Source organism: Copadichromis virginalis, linkage group LG11 (genome assembly GCF_057382275.1).
Source record: "Copadichromis virginalis isolate Kocher_CV1m ecotype Utaka linkage group LG11, C_Virginalis_male_GT1.1, whole genome shotgun sequence".
NCBI lineage: Eukaryota > Metazoa > Chordata > Actinopteri > Cichliformes > Cichlidae > Copadichromis > Copadichromis virginalis.
Window position 1 is genome coordinate 8,936,749 of NC_140628.1, and position 18,188 is coordinate 8,954,936.

The window sequence follows — 18,188 nt, forward strand, 5'->3', positions numbered from 1 at the left end:
TCTCGAATAAATCGATCCTGGGGTATTAAAGAAGAAACTCTAAATTGCATTAATTTCTCTGGTCCTGTCTGGTTAAACTTTTACTGCCCCCCCGTGTTTTGAAAATGCGTCCACTTCCATAGCAACCTGGACTCACAGTGATTGAGTTTGACTTTCTGAGTAAGCCCGTCTGAAAGTACTGTCTGCCATTTTTATTTTTAAGGAAAGGCATGTGTGGATTCATTTCAACAGGTAAGAGCAGCACTTTAAACACATCTCAGTTTACTCATGTTTTTACAACTAGCGTGTTGGAAATTTGAGTTTTTCTTTCTCTTTGCAAGAGTTTCTCCGCCTTACTGTGGACAGTTTTGTGAGTAAAAGTTTAGATTCCTCATATTTTCCCCAGTCTGTTACAGCTCGGACAGAATGTTTGTTTTTTAAGCGTTTTAATGTTGATCTTCACACAGGAGAGCTCTCTGGCCTCTGATGCTGTACTGGCTCACTTCTTCAATGATTTCCTAAGTGCGCCGGTAATGTAGGCCTGACATAGATATGCAGAACTTTGACATGGCTCAAAGCAGTTTTCTTACCTTCGCATGTTTTTGCCAGTCTTTCCCAGAGGCTTTGCGGTACAACCGGGAGACGGGGCTGTTTGAGATGGCGAGTAGAGCGGCAGAGTTTGTCTCCACAAGAATCCGATCAGCCCTTTACAACAGAAAATCACAGCTTCTTGCTGTTGACCCGTCACTGCTCACTAAAATGCCCCCAATAGACAATCATTACGCTGTCTGTGTAAGTAGCTGCTAGCAAAATGTTTGTGTGTGTTTGTATGGAGGGGTAGAAATCTCTATACTGGATTGAAGAACTTGTCCCTGACATTCACAGTGCCTGGACAGAGAGCGAGGAATGCAGTGGATCAAAAAGGAAAGATTCCCCTTTTTCCTTCAAAGTGATTGTTATCATGAATACAGGTAAAGTGTTAAATCCTGTTGAAACAAATGTTTTAATGCATTTGTTTTGCAGGCAAGTTTCATCTCATTTTTACCTACATTTTCTCTTTACCTATGAAATGTGATTTCTTTGCAGTATCCAGACAGTGTGCTAAGATGCCTTGATGCTGACTTTGCTGTCTCCTTATTTTATGATGAACAAGTAAAGTCTGGGTCTCTTTTTAGTTTAGTTTGCAAGTGTTTTAACTTCTAAAAGAAGTATCGATTTAAGATTGCTACTTTCAGATCTGAGACTAATCTCTTCTCCGTCTTTTAAGAAGCCTAAAGGCTTCAAGAATCTCTGCAGAGAGAGCCATGCTAACTTATAGGCTGCACATAGAAGAAGCAATACAACAGCAGCCATTTACAGGCCATTCTTTTGAATCTTTTGTCTCGTCTCTCTGCCTCACCAGCTGTGGCACATGGCTGTGCCTACCTGAGAGGTTTCTACCTGTTATAAGGGAGTTTTTCCTTTCTACTGCTGCCAAGCACTTTCTCATCTGATTGTGGGGTTTTCTCTGTATTATTGTAGGGTCTTTTTCTTACAATAAAAAGGGCCTTGAGACAACTGATATTGTATTTAAATAAAACTGAATTCAACTGAATTAAAAAAAAGAATGTTTTTAAGAAATCTTGCTTGTGTATTTTCCAACTGGCAGTGCCTCCTCTCTCTGTGATTTTCCCCAGACTAGCCAAGCTTCTGCTTCAGTGGGACCCAAACTTGTGTATTCACAGAAGGAAAAGCAGTTCAGTTCGGACCACCCTGTCAGCCCCTCAACTGCGTTCCTTAAAATTAAACACGGGTAATACTAATGTAGTAAATGTCTTGTCCCGCAGTGCAGCAAAACAAAATGTGTTTGTATCCTGTGAGTATAAAAATAAGAACTATGTGTGTCCCATGTTTTTATTTCCTCACATCTCAGGGTTTATGAGCACACGCAATCTTACATGTCTAACATCTCTGCAAAAGGAACAACTTATTCCAAAAAGCAGTGACTCAACCAGATGTTACTCCAGCTGGTCTGAGCCAGAAAGCCTGTGTTCCTTTCCCCCTTTGTCCTCATCAGGTTTCTCCTCTGCTCACCTTCAAAGTGGGAAACCTCAGGAACTTAAGAGCTCACAAACAGAGCTGGGTGTCTGCTCTGGGCTATCATCTGTTAGTAAAGAGAAACACCTAAAAGAGATCAGTAGCCTGGCATCTCATTCTCCCGAACAACACTTGGAGTACCTGGCTGTCCAAGTGACTGAACAGGTGCTTAAAGACACAATGAATGTTACGGATGGTCCGAACCAGGCAGACACTTGGGAGTGCTTCAGCAAGTCAGGAGATCAGGCAAACTGTAGCAGCACAGACAGATCCTGTAAATGTGACCTTAACCGACATCTCAACAGAGGAAGACTGGAGGGGGAGAAAGAGAGAAGTCAACGTGGCAAGAGGGGGTGTGGATGGGATAAGAAGGATCAGGAAGAGGGGAGCAGAGCCACAAACCAGGAAGATGTCCCTTATACTTGTTGCAATGATACAGGTTTCTATGGAAGCTTGGATAAGTTTAGGGAGTTTTTACAAGGAACGTCAGGAGAGAAGCTCCTTAATCTCTGGATGGATATAGAGAGACTGAAGGCTGCACGGGACAAAGAGCGGAAGCACAGGTAAACACACCTGTCTTATTCTGCAGCTCGAAAAGTTCTAAATATTCAAGCAGAATTTATTGTCTTTTGTTAAGTGAAATAAATTTTCAATGTGGTATTGTTTCAGGTATTTGGTTCTCATGAGAAGCTGCTACCTGCTGAGCAGCAGTCAGTTCAGTCTGAATGCGGAGCTGCTCTCCAGACTGGGACTGACTACCTCCCCCTGCTGGACAGAGGACAAACTGCGCTCAGTTCAGACCTGCCTCACTGAGCCTCTGCTCCACTACTGGTGAGATTTGCAGTGTTTATCTTCTAAATGTCAGTGACTGTGTCTAGAATGCATCCATAAAAATGACCTTTACATTTACTCCTGTATTACATTTATTATTTTGTTGTCTTGTATAATTGTTGATTGTGTTCTGTATAAACTGGGTTTTCATATGTTATAATTTTGCATGTGTCTAAATCTTCTAATGAAATTATGCCCCCTCTCTTTTCTGCAGGGTTCCTCGGTTCTGGACATCTCTGTGCCATCAGGAAGACCATAGTAACTCCTCTGATGTGGAGCTGAGGACAGGGTGGTGTTACAGCTCTTCTTTGGGCTCACAGCCTCGCTGTTGCTCAACGTTCTTACGAACTGACAGCAGCTCGCCCCAGTCTTCCCATACTGTCCGTACACAGGTAGGTGTATTGAGATATATGTTACTATGTGCTTATAAGCTTTATGGCAGGAAATCAAGCCCACAAAAGCATCATGAATAAACAACCCAGAGTTTTTATCAGTCAGCAGTAAAAAAGGATTAAAAGATAGATTTTATCCATCCATCCATTCGCTTCCGCTTATCCTTTTCAGGGTCGCGGGGGGCGCTGGAGCCTATCCCAGCAGTCATAGGGCGAGAGGCAGGGTACACCCTGGACAGGTCGCCAGTCTGTCGCAGGGCCAACACACAGGGACAGACAACCATTCACACTCACATTCACTCGCACATTCACACCTAGTGGCAATTTGGATTATCCAATTAACCTATCCCCACAAGTTGCATGTCTTTGGACGGTGGGAGGAAGCCGGAGTACCCGGAGAGAACCCACGCAAACACGGGGAGAACATGCAAACTCCACACAGAAAGACCCCGGCCTGATGGTGGAATTGAACTCAGGACCTTCTTGCTGTGCGGCAACAGTGCTAACCACCGTGCCACCGTGCTGCCTCATATGCGTGATTCATTTGAAACATACTGAGACCTTTGATGAGCATCTGCAGAGTGTTCACATCTTTAACTCATATCAGTGCAGGTTGAGAAAGTGCATACAGGGATAAAATAGTGTCGGTAAACCACAAAACACGGTCTTTACGAGCGTTCTGTGCCGATGGCCACATCTTGTTTATACTTGTATAAATTGTTCAACTTGGTAGTTTCTCCATGTCATCCATGCTCCTCCTGCATGCACTCTACACCCTGCTGGGGTCCTCTCCCACTGCCATCTCCTGATTTGTGAACCACTGCAGGAAGTGATTTATCAAACATCTTTTGCAGTCTAAAAACATACAAAACAGAGACAAACGGGAAAACTATTCAAGCTGTGTCTTTGCACGCTAAGGATTCACCTGTTTTGATAGATTTTTGTAGTGACTAAACAATGTACTGTGGGAAAATAATTTTAAAGCCAAAACAAATGAAAATCAACTAGTTTTCACTCCAGCTTTACCTAGTTATTTTATATAAACGCTATATTGCATTTAAAGTTTTTGTATTGTATTTCATCAGGTGATGTCCAGCAGAAGTCAACTACAGTGCACCACAATGATGGAAAAGATGCTGCAGGCTCTTTGTGCTGAGTCTCGTGCTGGCTCATACTTCACACACTTCTGCGAACAATCTGGAAACCAGGTACAAACAGCTGCAGATGTTAACGAACTGTTTTAGAGAACATGAGGCAGAAAAAAAAGAAGCTCGAGGTAATTTAAAAGTGGTGCCAAAGAGTTTCTTCAGCTGAGCAGCTAAGACTATTGTTTGCAGTTCTCCACAGTGCTGTGCTGCTGTAGATGATGGCAGGTTGCTTTGTGCTATTTGTTTGTGAAATGCATTGCTGTCATTCTCCTTCATACAATTATGTGTAGCTTATGTTTTACCCTGTGCCACATAGATTAAGAATCTGGGCTCATGTATGGAAACTGTTTCTTTTTAAAGCTTGACCCAACCACTAACTTGTGCTCTAACCGTTATAAATTCACATTAATGGATTGAAGTACATGTAAATATAAGTCAGCTGACAGGGTTTTTGACATGTTCAACACTGTTTTCCTGTCCCAGCTGTGGGTGAATGCACTTTACTTCTGGACTGACCTGCAGTATTACCGTGAGCTCTTCTACCAGGATGGTCTGGACCCTTACAGAGTGCAGAGAGAGGCACAGGTCAGCACACGCAAACACACAAGCTGTTATCACTGTCAGTGTGTATGCACCACACAAAGATATGACACTAATTCATTCAGTTTGATGCTAATGTTGGCTTTTTAGTACAGTTACTGCAGGAAACAAGAAGCACATGCAGTGTTTTTGCATGAAATATGAAATCTTGGGTCTGTATATTTAGGTGTATTTGGTTATATGCCTCTAATAAAAGAATAATAAAATATTGAGAGAGATAAAGAGAGCTCAATTAGAGAGGATGCCAGGAAAAAATCACCAGTTATAATAAGGTAAAGCTGAGGAGATCAGATGTCTTAAATAAGCAGCCAGTAGTTAAAAGGCAATAAAACAGAGGTTGTGTATTAGATTTTCTATTATTCTCCCTTTTACGCATACGCACGCACGCACGCACGCACGCACGCACACACACACACTCACACACACACTCACCTGCCCTTGTGTACGTGATCTGTTAGCTTGCCACTCCCATTCTCCTCTCTGCTTCTCTTTCAGCCCTCTTCACCCCCTCACACTAAGCGGAGAGATTTAAACTCCCATAAAAACAAGTGAGTCAGACCCCCCCAGCTTTGCGCCAGTCCAGTCACCCAGAACCACCCAGCCTGACTGCAGCTGGCCCAGGGAGGAAAGCAGGCAGTTCTGGTCCAGAATACCTCACAGTGAAACCTATTTTCCTTCAGTTAACCTTTAGTTCACCAGAGCAGTGACATTTAGATGATCTTTCCATAATTCTGAGGCCAAGCGGGGTAACTGACTGACATTTATGTGGTGTGAGGGCAGCAGTGATGAGCGATAGTGAAGACTGTGTGCGAGAGAGCGCAGCGGTGGTGAAGAGAAACGTTTCTGACCTTAATACAGTTTTATGACTCCTTCTTTCCTCGCCTCTTGTCTCCTCTCTTCTCCTCAGTTCCTTTACTCCACATATCTTTTCAGCTCTGCCAGGAGGCGCTTTGGTGTTGATGAGAAGTTGAGAAGGGAGGTGTATGACAGACTGATGCCCCCGTTTGAGGAGCTATTTGATAGGGTCGAGGAACACGCACTGAACATCCTGGTGGAGGCGTGGACCACGATGGTCAACAGGGACACAGAGTCTTTCCAGCAGGTAACCGCAGCGCTGCATTAGCACACGCTGCTTCATAAACTTCAGTTTATGTGGAGAAACTAGGCTTCCTTGAGTATTTCTGAAGGTTTGATTACACTGAGGCCTAATTAAAGGAGAGATTGCTTTAAACATGGATAAGCATCTGGTTTTTGACAAGCAAGAAAGTGACTTTCCCATGTGTGTGCTAGTGTTTATGTTGCTGTGTTTAGAAATCCAGAAAGATCAAACCGATCAGGCTTGTTAGTTTGAGGGTAAGGTTTCCTAAAGAGCCTTGCGGATTGGATTTAGATAGTTGCAACTCACTTTAATTTAAAAGCATAAAAGACGAAGAAATGCAGCGAATTCTCACATTTCAGAACCTTGAAATATGGACACTCAGATGTTTCTGACTGTAAAAATGATTTAAATGATAAATCAGTCGTGAAAATATTTAATGCTTAGTTTTTGTGTGTGTGTGTGTGTGTGCAGGTAGCTGTGCAGGAGGAGGTGCGCTCCATTGACAGCTGGGAGTACAGAGAACTGTGCAGCCTGTACGAGGAATCACAGCTGCGACTGGAGCAGGTCAGATCAGCATCCAGCAGTAATAAGATCTATAAAATGCTCGCACTGAGAGTTATTAGGCAGTAAACACACCTGCGAGCGTGAAACGGCTGTGTAAACATAAATGTGAAAATGTATTGCCTAGTAACAATGTTGATTATCTACTGCTATGAGACTGCTTTACTTGGCACAGATGCATTATTTGCAATGATGTCATACCGCTGGTAAAAAAAACAAAAACAAATGGTCTTTAGGGTGACTTTCGAACATCTAGGAGGCAGGATGTAGCATGGTTTGCAGGAGAAACATCATTTAGCTTTAAAGCTTTATTTTACTGAGGATTTGTCCTCAGCTTGCATTTTAAAACTGGACCTTCAGTGATGAAGTGCTGGATGAATCTTTGTGTGAATGGGTGAAAATGTCTGGTTGTCTAAAGTGCTTTAAGTGGTCAGTTAGATTCGACACTATCCGTCCCACTGTTTCCATCTTCCTCTCCTCTCGCTGCATCTGTCCTGCAGGGGGAGCAGTGCAGCTCCATGCTATCTGCTTCATCTATTACACCTACACACACTTCTGACTCTTGGTCCAGAGTGTCTCCAAATTACCGTGGTTACCGTTTAGGCTCCTTACTTCGTCACCGCCATGAGATCGGGCACTTCATGTCTTTCCTACAAAATCAGAATGCCAGGTGAACTGCAGATTTTAGACTTTACCTGTAATATTCATAAACAGTTATAATATGAAATATATATGGAAACACCATCCAATGGATTTGCTTTTGTTTAGTATCCATCTGATGTGCTGGCTGGATCTGGAGCAGTATAGGAGGACTCCTCGGCAGCACAAGGCTATCAGGCAGGAGAGATCAGCATGGATTGCTGCCAGATACCTCAACAGGAAGTACTTCTTTGGCCCTGACAGCCCTGCCATGACAGAACAACAGAATGATGTAAGTCAGCCCATCTAAATATTTTAAAACCATGTTAAACGTACTCATGTTGGCTCAGTAGCAACTCCAAAGAATATGAGTTATTGTCAACTTCCTGGGAAAGCCTCACAGAGACAGAGGAAGTAGGAACAGGCCGCCCGTGACATGACTATTCCAAGATGGGATTTGAGCTCCAGCTGAGGATCAGCATCCAGATTTGATAAGCAGAGGCTGCTGCAGCTCTCACACAATTCCCCCATCTCCCTCCTCGGGACTCCTGCAGACTTGACGCTGACAGCTCTGACAGCGGGGTGTTGGCAGCGAGTGGGAGATGAGAGAACATGGTTGGAATTAAAAGGAGAAGAAGAGGAGAATGTTTGGATCCAAGAAGACAGAGATGATCAGCTCCAGCAATGAGGACAGTAGGATGAAATCTGTCCTGACGTTTATAGTGGGAGATGAGGTTTCTGGGTTCTAAGATTACTCCACGAGGGTGTGGTGCGTAGTCAGGATGAGTAGATGGGACATGCAGCGGTTGGCGTGGTTTTCTCTTTGGGCCCACAGAGATGCTTGTTTTTCTTACGTGTCACAGGACGCTGGTTCTGATGTGATTTTTTTTAGCTGTAATGAGAGAATCTATTAGTGAAATTTGTACAACTGCCACGCAAAAAGGTTGATGTTAGATATTTTTGCCACTATTTTATCTTTTTTCTATTCATTTGTCTCATCCCTGGGTTGCTGCATACATACAGCGGTTGCAGTTAAACAATAGTCTGATGTTGTTCTTGGGTTCAGATAGGCATGCAGCGCACTTGTTGGCATGAATCTTTTGTCTGATTTTTTTTTCTTTAGTCACTTGTCATCCTCATCTCATAAATACCATCAGAATAAATATTTGAACTGAGGATTTGAATTAGAAAGCCAATTCCAGTGGAAGGATCGGGCCTGGCTGCCGTTCTTGCATCTCAGTGTTGGTTCTTGTCTGCGTGAGCAATGTAGAGAGACTGACAGCTTTACTGCTTTGGCCCTTCATTCTTCAGTCACTCAGTCATCCAGTCACAGATTGGCCCCCTTTCATCTGCTCACCCCCACCGCGGTGCCATGACTGGTTCTCATTTCTGAAGCGAGTGTATGCGTGCACGCGTGCCTGTGTGCGTGCAGAATGAGATGAGAGAAACTATAAAGGAGATATAAAAAGAGAGACACGGCCAAATCGATGCATGAAGACAGAAAGCAGAAAGAGGGGAGATGAAGAGAGCAGTGGGTTTGTGGGAATGAAGAAGAGCACAGCAGGAAGCACAAAGGAGAGGAGCTGTCAGTGGGGTTTCCCCACTGTGGGCAGTTTTTCTTTCTCCCGTCCACCTCGATCGTCATGTGTTCCTCGTATAGAAATCTATAGACGTGTCCGTTCAGTCTGCTTCAAACACGTGCAGCCATGAGCCGGCACTCCCCCGTGTTCTTTCCTGTGTGTCTGTGTGCAGATTTTGCATTTGGCAGGTGGAATTGAGCGTCTGAAGTTGGAGTGCCTCTCAAACCCAGTCGTCGTGGAGATCCAGGACGTCGTGAGGAATCACATCGAGAAAACATGGCTGCCTCTGTTTCTGTCCACAACAGAGTTCATCGAACGGCAGAAACGCAGACCAGAGGTGGACATACTCTCACACTTTCCTTTACAAAAGACGCCAGTGAATCATCAGCTATTTGACTCATGCAGGTTATACTGAAGGTCCATTACTTGAGAAAAACAATGGTTAGTAACAGTGGAATTTATACACACTGTGAGTGCAAGGGCGAAAGTTAAGTACTGTGATTACATCAATCATAAGCTAAGGACATATTTTTCTATTCTAACTGGAATTTCTCAGGTTGGCTGCTGTGACCTCTGAAGGCATTTGAAAGATATTTTTAGCCTTATTTCTTTTCCTTTTTGCCTTTCACAGGCCGCTGTTGTAACAGAACATGTTCTTAATGATGTAGTTAAAGGTTACATTCATTCCTGGTACGTGTTGTAGTAAAAATAGGTATTTTACAAAAGCATGGCCCGTTTGTCGCTCAGCTTCACCTGGCATCTATTCAGCAAACTGCACAGTCATGGCAGTTTGTGCACGTGCTGCTGATAGCTTTAGTTAACTTTAAAAAGGTTTTAAACTTTAAGTGCCTTTAATACAAAATAATCTCCAGAGTGAAGTATACAGATTTTGGTGATTCCCTGAACAGCAGGACAAAGTTTGAATACTGGATCGGCTGTAAAGACATTCCATAGGGAAGTATCCTTTGGACTTCAGCGACCTCAGCATGTTGATATTTGCAGTTTCGAGTAAAACACCTGGAAAATTCTCTTAAAGAGACCTCTGGCCTAATGAGAGTTTAGTTGTACATAAACTCCGTCATGATATATAATATCTGTCGTAAAGTAAATGCAAACTGTTCTCCTGAAGCCTACACTTGAGTGAGAACTGTTCTTCTGTTTTGCTGAATATTTGTTGTGATATCACTTATTGCAAAGCTTACAACATTTCCTAGTTGTCTTGTGTTTATTTGCACACATCCAGCCTTCTAATACGCTTTCATGATGTCACCGAAGTCAGCAGAGCACACTGAGATTAACGATGCTGCAGAGAAGCCTCTTTAACAAAGGTCAGGAGATTTAAGACACTGAATGATTAAAAAGAGTAGAAGTGATTTTGACCCCCTTTGATCTTCTGCTTCAGCTGTACCACGTGCACGTGTTTGATTCCTGGAGTGTAATGGTGCTGAGAGCAAACTGATATAGGAAGTCAGGCGCACATTAATGTTACGTGAGCAACCATTATGCGCAATTACCCTGCAGTCACTCTCTCAGGTTGCCTCATCAGGTGGAAACCCATAAACCTGGGATTCTGCTTCATTATGTTATCAAGTTTAGTCACACTGATCCTCTCATTAGGTAATGAGAGGCAGACACAGTTTAGCATTACACCGTGCAGGAGGAGACGAGCGGAAGGTGGAAAAGCTGGTTAAGAGGTGACGAGGAAGACGGCGAGGTCGTCTGAGACGGATGACATCAGGGAACTAAAGAGCTCGCTAGGAGGAGATAGAAGGAAATGCAGACGTGGGGCAGGTTAAAGGTCTAAAAAAAAAGAAAAAAAAGAAGTGCAGGCAGAGCTTTGGTTACAGCCAGCAACAGGGAGCAGTAGAGAGGTCTGAGAAGTGTTCCTAGTTATACTCCCTTTCTGACGTTGGACCTGTTTGCTTGTGTTTGTGTTTGTGTGTGTGGCAGCCACAAGAGGTGGCGGGCAGGCTCTCACAGCACGTCCACCGTCAACGCAGAGCAAGAAAAGAAGCCTGGAAGGTAAGGAGAAATCCTCCAGGGGAAGCTGGATATTTTTTAAATGGATAAAAATAAGGCATTTCCTGGCCTGAAAGCATGTGCGATTTAGTTCATGACTTGGCTTTAAGCACTGGCTTTGTCAGACACCATTTTGGCCTTGGGGTTAGTTTTCTCAAATTGGATCCAGAATAAATAAGATTAAAGCATCATTACTAACCTTCCTTTTATAGTTTTTGGAGTGATTTCCACACAGCTCTGTTCCCGTCCTCTCATCGCAGGACACAGATATAAAACATGTACATTTCACATTAGGAGCAGGATGATTACAGGAAGACGTTTTCATACATGATTGTGACCATCACGTTTATGATCATGATGTCATCACTGGCAAATAACGAGTATCATTATCTCAGTATCTGTGAGCTAAGAGTGGAACTCAGAGGTCAGCCGCTGTACAGGAGAACCCTGTACTGTATCGGGGTAGGTGATGGCGGACGGCGTGTCACAGATAACCCAAGGAATCCTGCGTCATGTGTCCCTGCAGGCCGAGGGCTTGTGGATGAGTTCCACCAAAGAGATCCTGCTGTTCCGACAAACCCTGCTCAACCCTGTCACCTGCCAGCAGTTCCAGGACTTCGTCTACTCGAAGGGAGGCTTCCTGGAGAATGATGTGCTCTTTTGGTTAGAGGTGCAGAGGTACAAGGTAAAATATCTTGTAATATCTATAAGAACAAATGCTTTCTGGAACAAAAAAAGAAGCTAGCCCTAGTTTTCCTATCTCGGTACAAAAATTCCTCAATGATTGCAAACATTTGTGGAACAGTGGGAACACAGAATTGTTCCCATGTTACTTTTCATTCCTCCTTTTCCCTCTTTGCTTTTGAATGCAGGACCTCTGTCATTCCCACAGTGATGATGCCACCATCCAGCAAAAAGTCTCCACAATCATCAGCTGTTTCATCAACTCTTCCATGCCCCCGGCCCTGCAGATAGACATTCCTCCCCAGCAGGCTCAGCACATTCTGGAGAAACGCCACGAGCTGGGCCCTTACATCTTTCGAGAGGCTCAGGTACTCGCGTCGCATGTGCGGGTCGAACATTTACAGACTTTTTTCTCTTGTATGTGTGCTTCAAGCTATTCTTCTCTGCCCGTAGATGTCAGTGTTTGATGAATTACTGAAGTTTTGGCCCGAGTTTCAGGAGCTTATCAGCAGCATCCAAGAGGAGCAACTTATTCCTCTGCTGCAGGAGAAACGAGTCAAGCACAGAGCCAGAGTAAGGAGACAGAGAAGGAGGGAGGAAGAGGAGGAGGAAGAGAAAAACAAAGGAAGGAGGAGAGCCCAGGTGAGGAAATGACAGCGACACAACATAAAAATCTGTGAGGGGAAAAAAAAACTTAATCAAAAATCTAACTCTTTGTTCAGGAAGACATGGAGAGTCAAGAGACCAGTGTTACAGAAGAGGATGAGGATGACGAAGATGATGAGGAGGAGGGGGATGATGATGATCGAGATGAAGCAAATGAACCAGAAGAAAGAAGTGAGAAAAAGCAGTCGAGCACACGGAGCAGAGTGTTGTTCACACCCACACAGACGGTGAGGAGCTGCCATGTGTTTGTCGTGCGGGTAAAGCTGAAAATGTGTTTCAAAAAAATGAATTTAAACCAAAATCAACGATATCCTTCTATGTGGGAGCACAAGATGCTAAAATAAAACCCCCTGACAACACAAAGTCCAAACAAGGCCTCGTCAGTCTCCACCACAGACCATAACGGAGAAACTCGATGCTCTAATTGAACCGTTTTTCTAATCATGTTTGATGCAACTTGATTTCTGGGCATTTGTCTTCAGCTGTCGTGGTCCTACTCCAAGTATATGGCAGGTCTGAAAAGAGAGGTGCTGCTGCTGAGGAGACGGAGTCAGCTGGAAACCACCTTCTCCACGGCCTCAGGTACTTGCGCGCGCGCACACACCGCTTTTTTCTCTGAGCTCAGCTAGGCTCCCATATCCACGGTTTTTGACTGCTACTATTCAGATTAAATGCAGGAAACCATAACAATGAAATGACATTTTGCCTTTTTCCCACAGTAAAATCCAGGCTACATTTTCCAAGGCTTTGATATTACGCGGCAGTTGAAGCCAAAGTACTGTCAAACTGACCTGCTCCACATGTCTGAACTGTCTCATTGGGCAAAAGTTCAGCCAAAACAGCCACTTCAGCCCATCCATTAATTATCAATGTTCTGTGAACGAGTCAGTTCCAGGCCATAATGAATGAGGATACATGGAAATGAAGCATAGTGCAAATGGTGTTTTAATGGGATGGTATAGAGGAGCGATGCTGTTAGGATCACAGATGGAGATCATCACTGACGTGTGACAGAGTCCACACGAGTGCTAAACATAATGTCTTTAACAGATAAATAGCCCTTCTTATTCTTAATGACTGCTGTTTTTACCGCGTCTTCCTCCCCCTGCCAGAGTCCTCTTCTAACCGTAGCATTAAGTCAGCGAGCAGCGAGCAGAGCTACCGGCAGCCCTCACAGCGCTCCTCCAGAACAAACAGCAAACAGTGTAACAGATACAACCGTGAGTGGACATATTGTAGAAACACTCTCTCAGCAGCCGTTTTGTCTTAGACAGGACAGGCTGGGCTTTATTTTATTATTATTTTTTAAACTGCAGGAGGTGTTAGAGCCTGAAGTGAAACCAGAGTGTGAGGAGTGACTCCATGCAGCGTGACTTTAACAGGGGAAGGTGACCGACGCCGTCATCGGAGCGCCAGCGCTGAAAACCGAGAGCTCCGAGGCTACTGATGTCAGAGTGTGTGACAAACACCACGCTGTGAAACGCAAATCTCTGACACTTGAGATAATTTCATTTGTTTAATAAAAAGTTTCTCCATTAATATATTATAGATTTAAATCTTCCGTAGAGCTCAGTGGTGAAACAATACAAAAGGGAACATTAACATGTTTGCATCGTGAGGGATTGGCATCGACAAAGAAAACAGTGTCAAACAAGTGTTACATTATCATCTTTAAAAAACATTTTGGTTTAGCATCTAACATCCATCAACAAATATATAATATTGCACTTCACATTGGCATGAGACACCGACTCATAAGCAGAATGTAAACACACAGAGCTGCTCGTGCAGAGTGAACTCTTCCAGATGGGTTAGTTAGGAAAGGCTCCGACTGCTGCGGCCTGCACATTTGTATCTGTAACGGCGACAGAGCTCTGATTGGATTTAGTGTCCACTGTTTTTGTTTTTCTACAATTAAAACTGATCCCACTAATGTTCTTTGTGACTATGTGGTGACTTTTCTTTATCAGAAAATATCTTTCAAAGGCAATTTCTAGGAATTCTAGACACGTCTAAGGCATGGTCGACCAGGTGAACACATTTAGATATAAAACCCCCTCGTTTTTACACCAAAATGTATGTTTTGCATAAATGAGAAGAGTCAAAGTACAAGATACTTGTTTTTTTCACATTTTACATTAAATTGAAAAAATTGTTTCTGAAGCTGAAAGCCACACGTGAGTTTTCACGAATCAGTGGAATCCAATGCGTAAGGCTTTGTTCTTCACCATGGTGAACTTGCTGACAAACACTTTTGCAAAAGCGGGGTCCACCAGGTAGCGATAACACTTGGTGACCGAGGGCGGGGGCTCTGTGAGCGTCACTGGGGGCTGCAGCTGGAGGGAAGCTGCAGAGGGGGAAAGAAACTGAGAGGCACGCATCACGTAATCCACCAGCCTCCGATACTGCTGCTCGGACAGACGCTCACGAACACCGTCGCCCTGAGAGAGAGAACACACACACACGGTTACACTGCTGCTGCACCTGCCAGCTGCAGCAGAGCTAACTAAATCATACATCAAGGTTTAGGAATGCTTGTGCACACTGCTGGAAGAAATTCGTCTGGTCTTAATTAACTGCGGCACGTGATGCCATTAACATCAGTGCAGGAGTTAGAGACTCCGACTGTGTGATCGCTGCACAGCTTCATTACTTTTACAGCCTCACCTCAGCATCACTAGTAACTGTCTGCTGCTGTAACGTGAGTGTGAGCTCGCCCTGCTGTCCTGGTTCCTGCTGACACTCCACCTGGAGGCGGCAAGTGGTTTAACATTCACGTCATTATCTATAAAAGGCCCACGAGTTGTTCTCTGAGAAATGTCATCAGACTCTTTAATTCTTTGTGTCTGTGAGTTACCTCTGTGATGGGAAAGGCCTGCTGCTGGGTGTCCTCGCTGAGGCTGACGACAAAGAGCACCTCAGACGTGAGCAGCAGACAGCCGGCGTGCTCCTGACCTGACCCGCTTACGATGGTCACATCCAGGGACATGTGGAGCTCTGGACGCCCCAGAGACTGCAGCATTTTCCTGCAGTCAGAGAAAGCAGGGACGAGTAGACGCTATGAAACCAGCTGGAATCTTTATATTACCCTATAATTTAGAACTATAGACACAACTCCTCCTGCATGACATTTGTGTACATGTACACACGCACAATGAAAGCCTCCATTCAGCCTGCTAACATCAGATATACACTTTGTCTATAAACACGAGACCAAATGTGTCTGCGTACATCCTGTAATTTACATTTCTGCTTGTTCTCAGTGTGGTTCCTATTACACACATACTCAACGGGGAAATATGTGAGCAGGAACTGAAGTGTTCAGTCATGTTTCTCTGACAGTGTGTTTACTTTGGAAGGCAGGTGTTCGGATTGCGGAGCAGATGTTGAGGCAAACACAGTAGGGACAGTTTGGGTCTGCTCAGTGTTACTTTGCTCAAACAGGCTGACCCCTCAAGTGTCTGGGCTACCTGTTGTAGTAAAAATAATTGATGGACGCCTGATGGAAACCAGTTTGACTTCTCTGCAACACAGGGGAGCATTATCTCAACATTTGTGTATTTTATATCAGGATATAGATTTCTTTAATCTTCCTCTAACATTAGCAGAAAAAAAGGCCCTTGAGTGATGAAAACTCAAGTGGAATGTCAAATTTGGAATTCTTCCTGAAGGCAGATGACAGTCGACACTGACTGCTATTACAAGCAAATGTTTGATAGCTATGGAAACCAAACTAAATGAGAATAATTCTTCAGAAAATGCCATAAATGCTTTTTCTGCAGCTCCCGATAACCTCCTGGATACAGAGGCCTCTCATAAATCTTTATGATTACATTAAGAGTTCCAGTGAGAACATACTGGAATCTTTGAAACACTGAGATCTGACGCTGTATATACAGCTCCTCGGAGCCAAAGGTAACCTGCTTGGCAAGCACATGCAACCTTTGTAAACCGAGTCTCTCCAAACTACTCAGGCATGCAAAGAAAGGTGTTCCCCCTCCATGTGAAGGTACTGGGAAACATTTCTGGATAGACTCAGAGTTAAACAACAAGAACAATTTCTAGCTGGCGGCTTTGGCAGAGTGCTTATAAAAACCTTTTAACATGGCTCGATGAGAACAAGGGAGGGCAAGCTGGCTACCATGTGTGGGATCAAGGTCAAACATCTTTGCAGGCTTGTTTGGAGGGGGTAGGTGGGGGGGTAGGTAATGAACTCTCCAAGGTTTTTTTTTTCTTTCTTTTTTTAAACAAAACAGCAAAATGATGAGAGGTAATGGGGAGGAAAAGAACAGCAGATCCTGGTGAGAATCCAACAAAAGCAAAGAAGCAGAGGCGAGAACACATGTCCCACTTTTGAAGAAGAGCTGGGCAAAGGTAAAGGAGGAGTTGGCGGGAATAAAGAGCGGCTGCAGGTCATACCAGACATATTTAAGATGGCTGTTTGGGGCTAGAGCAGACTTTTCTTCTGTAGGCAGGTAGAGCTGTTTGGGAAGCTGCCACAGTCCTGCTCCATGAAGGATCCCTGCAGAAATCAGGACAGTTGACAGCTGAGTTTTGACAAAACTGTGGATTATACACATGCTCTGCGTCTGTGTTTCATATACTGGTAAAAACAAACACTGATTAGGATGATTTTGCGTGCGCGTATTTATGCCATTGTGAGTTCATAACCCCAGTGCGTGTGGTCAGTTTTCTTTCAACCCTCTCTAGCTGTCAGCAGAGCGATGGCAGCAGCGAGCCAGTGAAGTCATCAAGTAGTTAAAACAAAGCAATAAAGAATCCAATGAGCTCCATTAATGATGTCACTGCAGTGGTACTCGGCAATGCTGCGCAGCTCTGAGTGGGTGTTTGTGGATCCATGTGATTCATAACAGAGCACAAATCAGTGAACTTGATCTGCATGTGTAACCAGATGATTGGATTTTTTTTTACTGAATATATTGTCGGAGCGATTGCCAGTGGGTATGTTAGTGTGTGTGTGTGTCTGATGATTATTTTTGTGTGTCTGTGGAGCTCAGAGGTTTCAGGTAGATCAGAGCCAGGCCCTGGGGAGGTAGCGCTCTTTTATGGAGCTCCTCATCTTATTGGCAGTTTATGTGCTATAGCCAAAAACTGCCAGCACGCACCTCAATCTTCTATCTCCAATATAAAAAACAAACAAACATTAACTCCACAGGATTAAACTGGCTGTATGTAGAAGTAGTAGCATATGTAGGCAGGCCTGCACTGTGTGTGTTTCAGCTGCTCTCTTCTGGTTCCTGGCTTATTAACCCTTAGCTCCTGCCTGAAGCTGAGAGGCGCGAGATCGCCCATGCTCTGACAAACTAACTCTAATCCACACATGTGTTCATTGTTGCTGAGAGCTCCTTGGAATAAAGACTTAACACACAGTCTGTGCTAGTTATATCTCAATAGATCAAAGAGCTCACTGCAGGACATGATGGGCTGACAAATCCATTTGTAAATAAAGCTATCAACTTTTTTCTGTCCAAAAAGTTCTTAAATCATTGGCTGGTCTTCAGAAACAAAATAAGGAAACATTCATGAATTTATTACGAATGCTGTTATCTTTGACCGTGCTGAAGTTACCGTATCCAGTCTGGGAAACCAGTTCTGCTGCTCCTCCAATGGGCTTGGTAAAAACCCCCACTATGCCTTTCCCCACTCCAGAAATCACCCCTTTGGCTTTGCTACCAGCTGAGCTCTGCATCTCCCAGTTCCTTTGGAAGTTCTGCATGGGCTGGTCCACGATGCCGGCTATTGCTCCTGACAGAGAAAAGGAAAAAGTCTCTTTCTTAAACTCACCAAAAGAAAACTTTAACAAAATACAAAACGCTCAGTGAGTTCAAAACACCTCTCTAGATTATTGATAAATTGGTATTAAACCAGTAAATATAAATGACACAGGTATTCA

At 43.9% G+C, this 18,188-nt stretch overlaps 2 protein-coding genes across 3 annotated transcripts in view; one reads left to right on the forward strand and one right to left on the reverse strand.

The window, feature by feature from the left end:
• The first annotated feature begins 70 nt into the window (after window positions 1–70).
• Window positions 71–14,208, forward strand: rgs22 (regulator of G protein signaling 22). Of its 2 annotated transcripts, XM_085472982.1 has the most exons (25): window positions 71–231; window positions 321–349; window positions 447–509; window positions 589–771; window positions 865–950; window positions 1,656–1,771; window positions 1,892–2,618; window positions 2,725–2,886; window positions 3,101–3,278; window positions 4,364–4,486; window positions 4,910–5,011; window positions 5,522–5,574; window positions 5,960–6,128; window positions 6,597–6,689; window positions 7,187–7,356; window positions 7,455–7,617; window positions 9,078–9,242; window positions 10,856–10,927; window positions 11,451–11,609; window positions 11,797–11,976; window positions 12,062–12,250; window positions 12,331–12,501; window positions 12,757–12,856; window positions 13,387–13,494; window positions 13,591–14,208. In XM_085472982.1, exons 1-25 carry the CDS (start codon window positions 210–212, stop codon window positions 13,605–13,607), a joined length of 3,600 nt encoding a protein of 1,199 aa, XP_085329108.1. In that variant the 5' UTR covers window positions 71–209; the 3' UTR covers window positions 13,608–14,208. The 2 variants fall into 2 exon arrangements, with proteins under 2 accessions (XP_085329108.1, XP_085329109.1); XM_085472983.1 differs by lacking the exon at window positions 5,522–5,574 and having other exon boundaries at window positions 72–231; window positions 5,934–6,128.
• The window catches only part of vps13b (vacuolar protein sorting 13 homolog B), a 297,789-nt gene continuing 293,377 nt past the window's right edge, over window positions 13,777–18,188 (reverse strand). Inside the window, exons 64-68 of the mRNA XM_085472981.1 lie at window positions 17,864–18,040; window positions 16,694–16,796; window positions 15,132–15,300; window positions 14,942–15,022; window positions 13,777–14,715 (exon numbers count right to left, since the gene is read on the reverse strand). Coding sequence (XP_085329107.1) covers window positions 14,467–14,715; window positions 14,942–15,022; window positions 15,132–15,300; window positions 16,694–16,796; window positions 17,864–18,040 — 779 coding nt within the window. The 3' untranslated portion in view covers window positions 13,777–14,466. The remainder of the gene's footprint in view (window positions 14,716–14,941; window positions 15,023–15,131; window positions 15,301–16,693; window positions 16,797–17,863; window positions 18,041–18,188) is intronic.

Excerpts from the sequence above, each read along its gene's own strand:
- rgs22 (XM_085472982.1), top strand. The coding sequence starts at position 210 with ATGTGTGGATTCATTTCAACAG. Across the intron at positions 2,619-2,724 it reads GACAAAGAGCGGAAGCACAG|GTATTTGGTTCTCATGAGAA; the intron begins GTAAACACACCT and ends GTATTGTTTCAG. Across the intron at positions 6,129-6,596 it reads ACACAGAGTCTTTCCAGCAG|GTAGCTGTGCAGGAGGAGGT; the intron begins GTAACCGCAGCG and ends GTGTGTGTGCAG.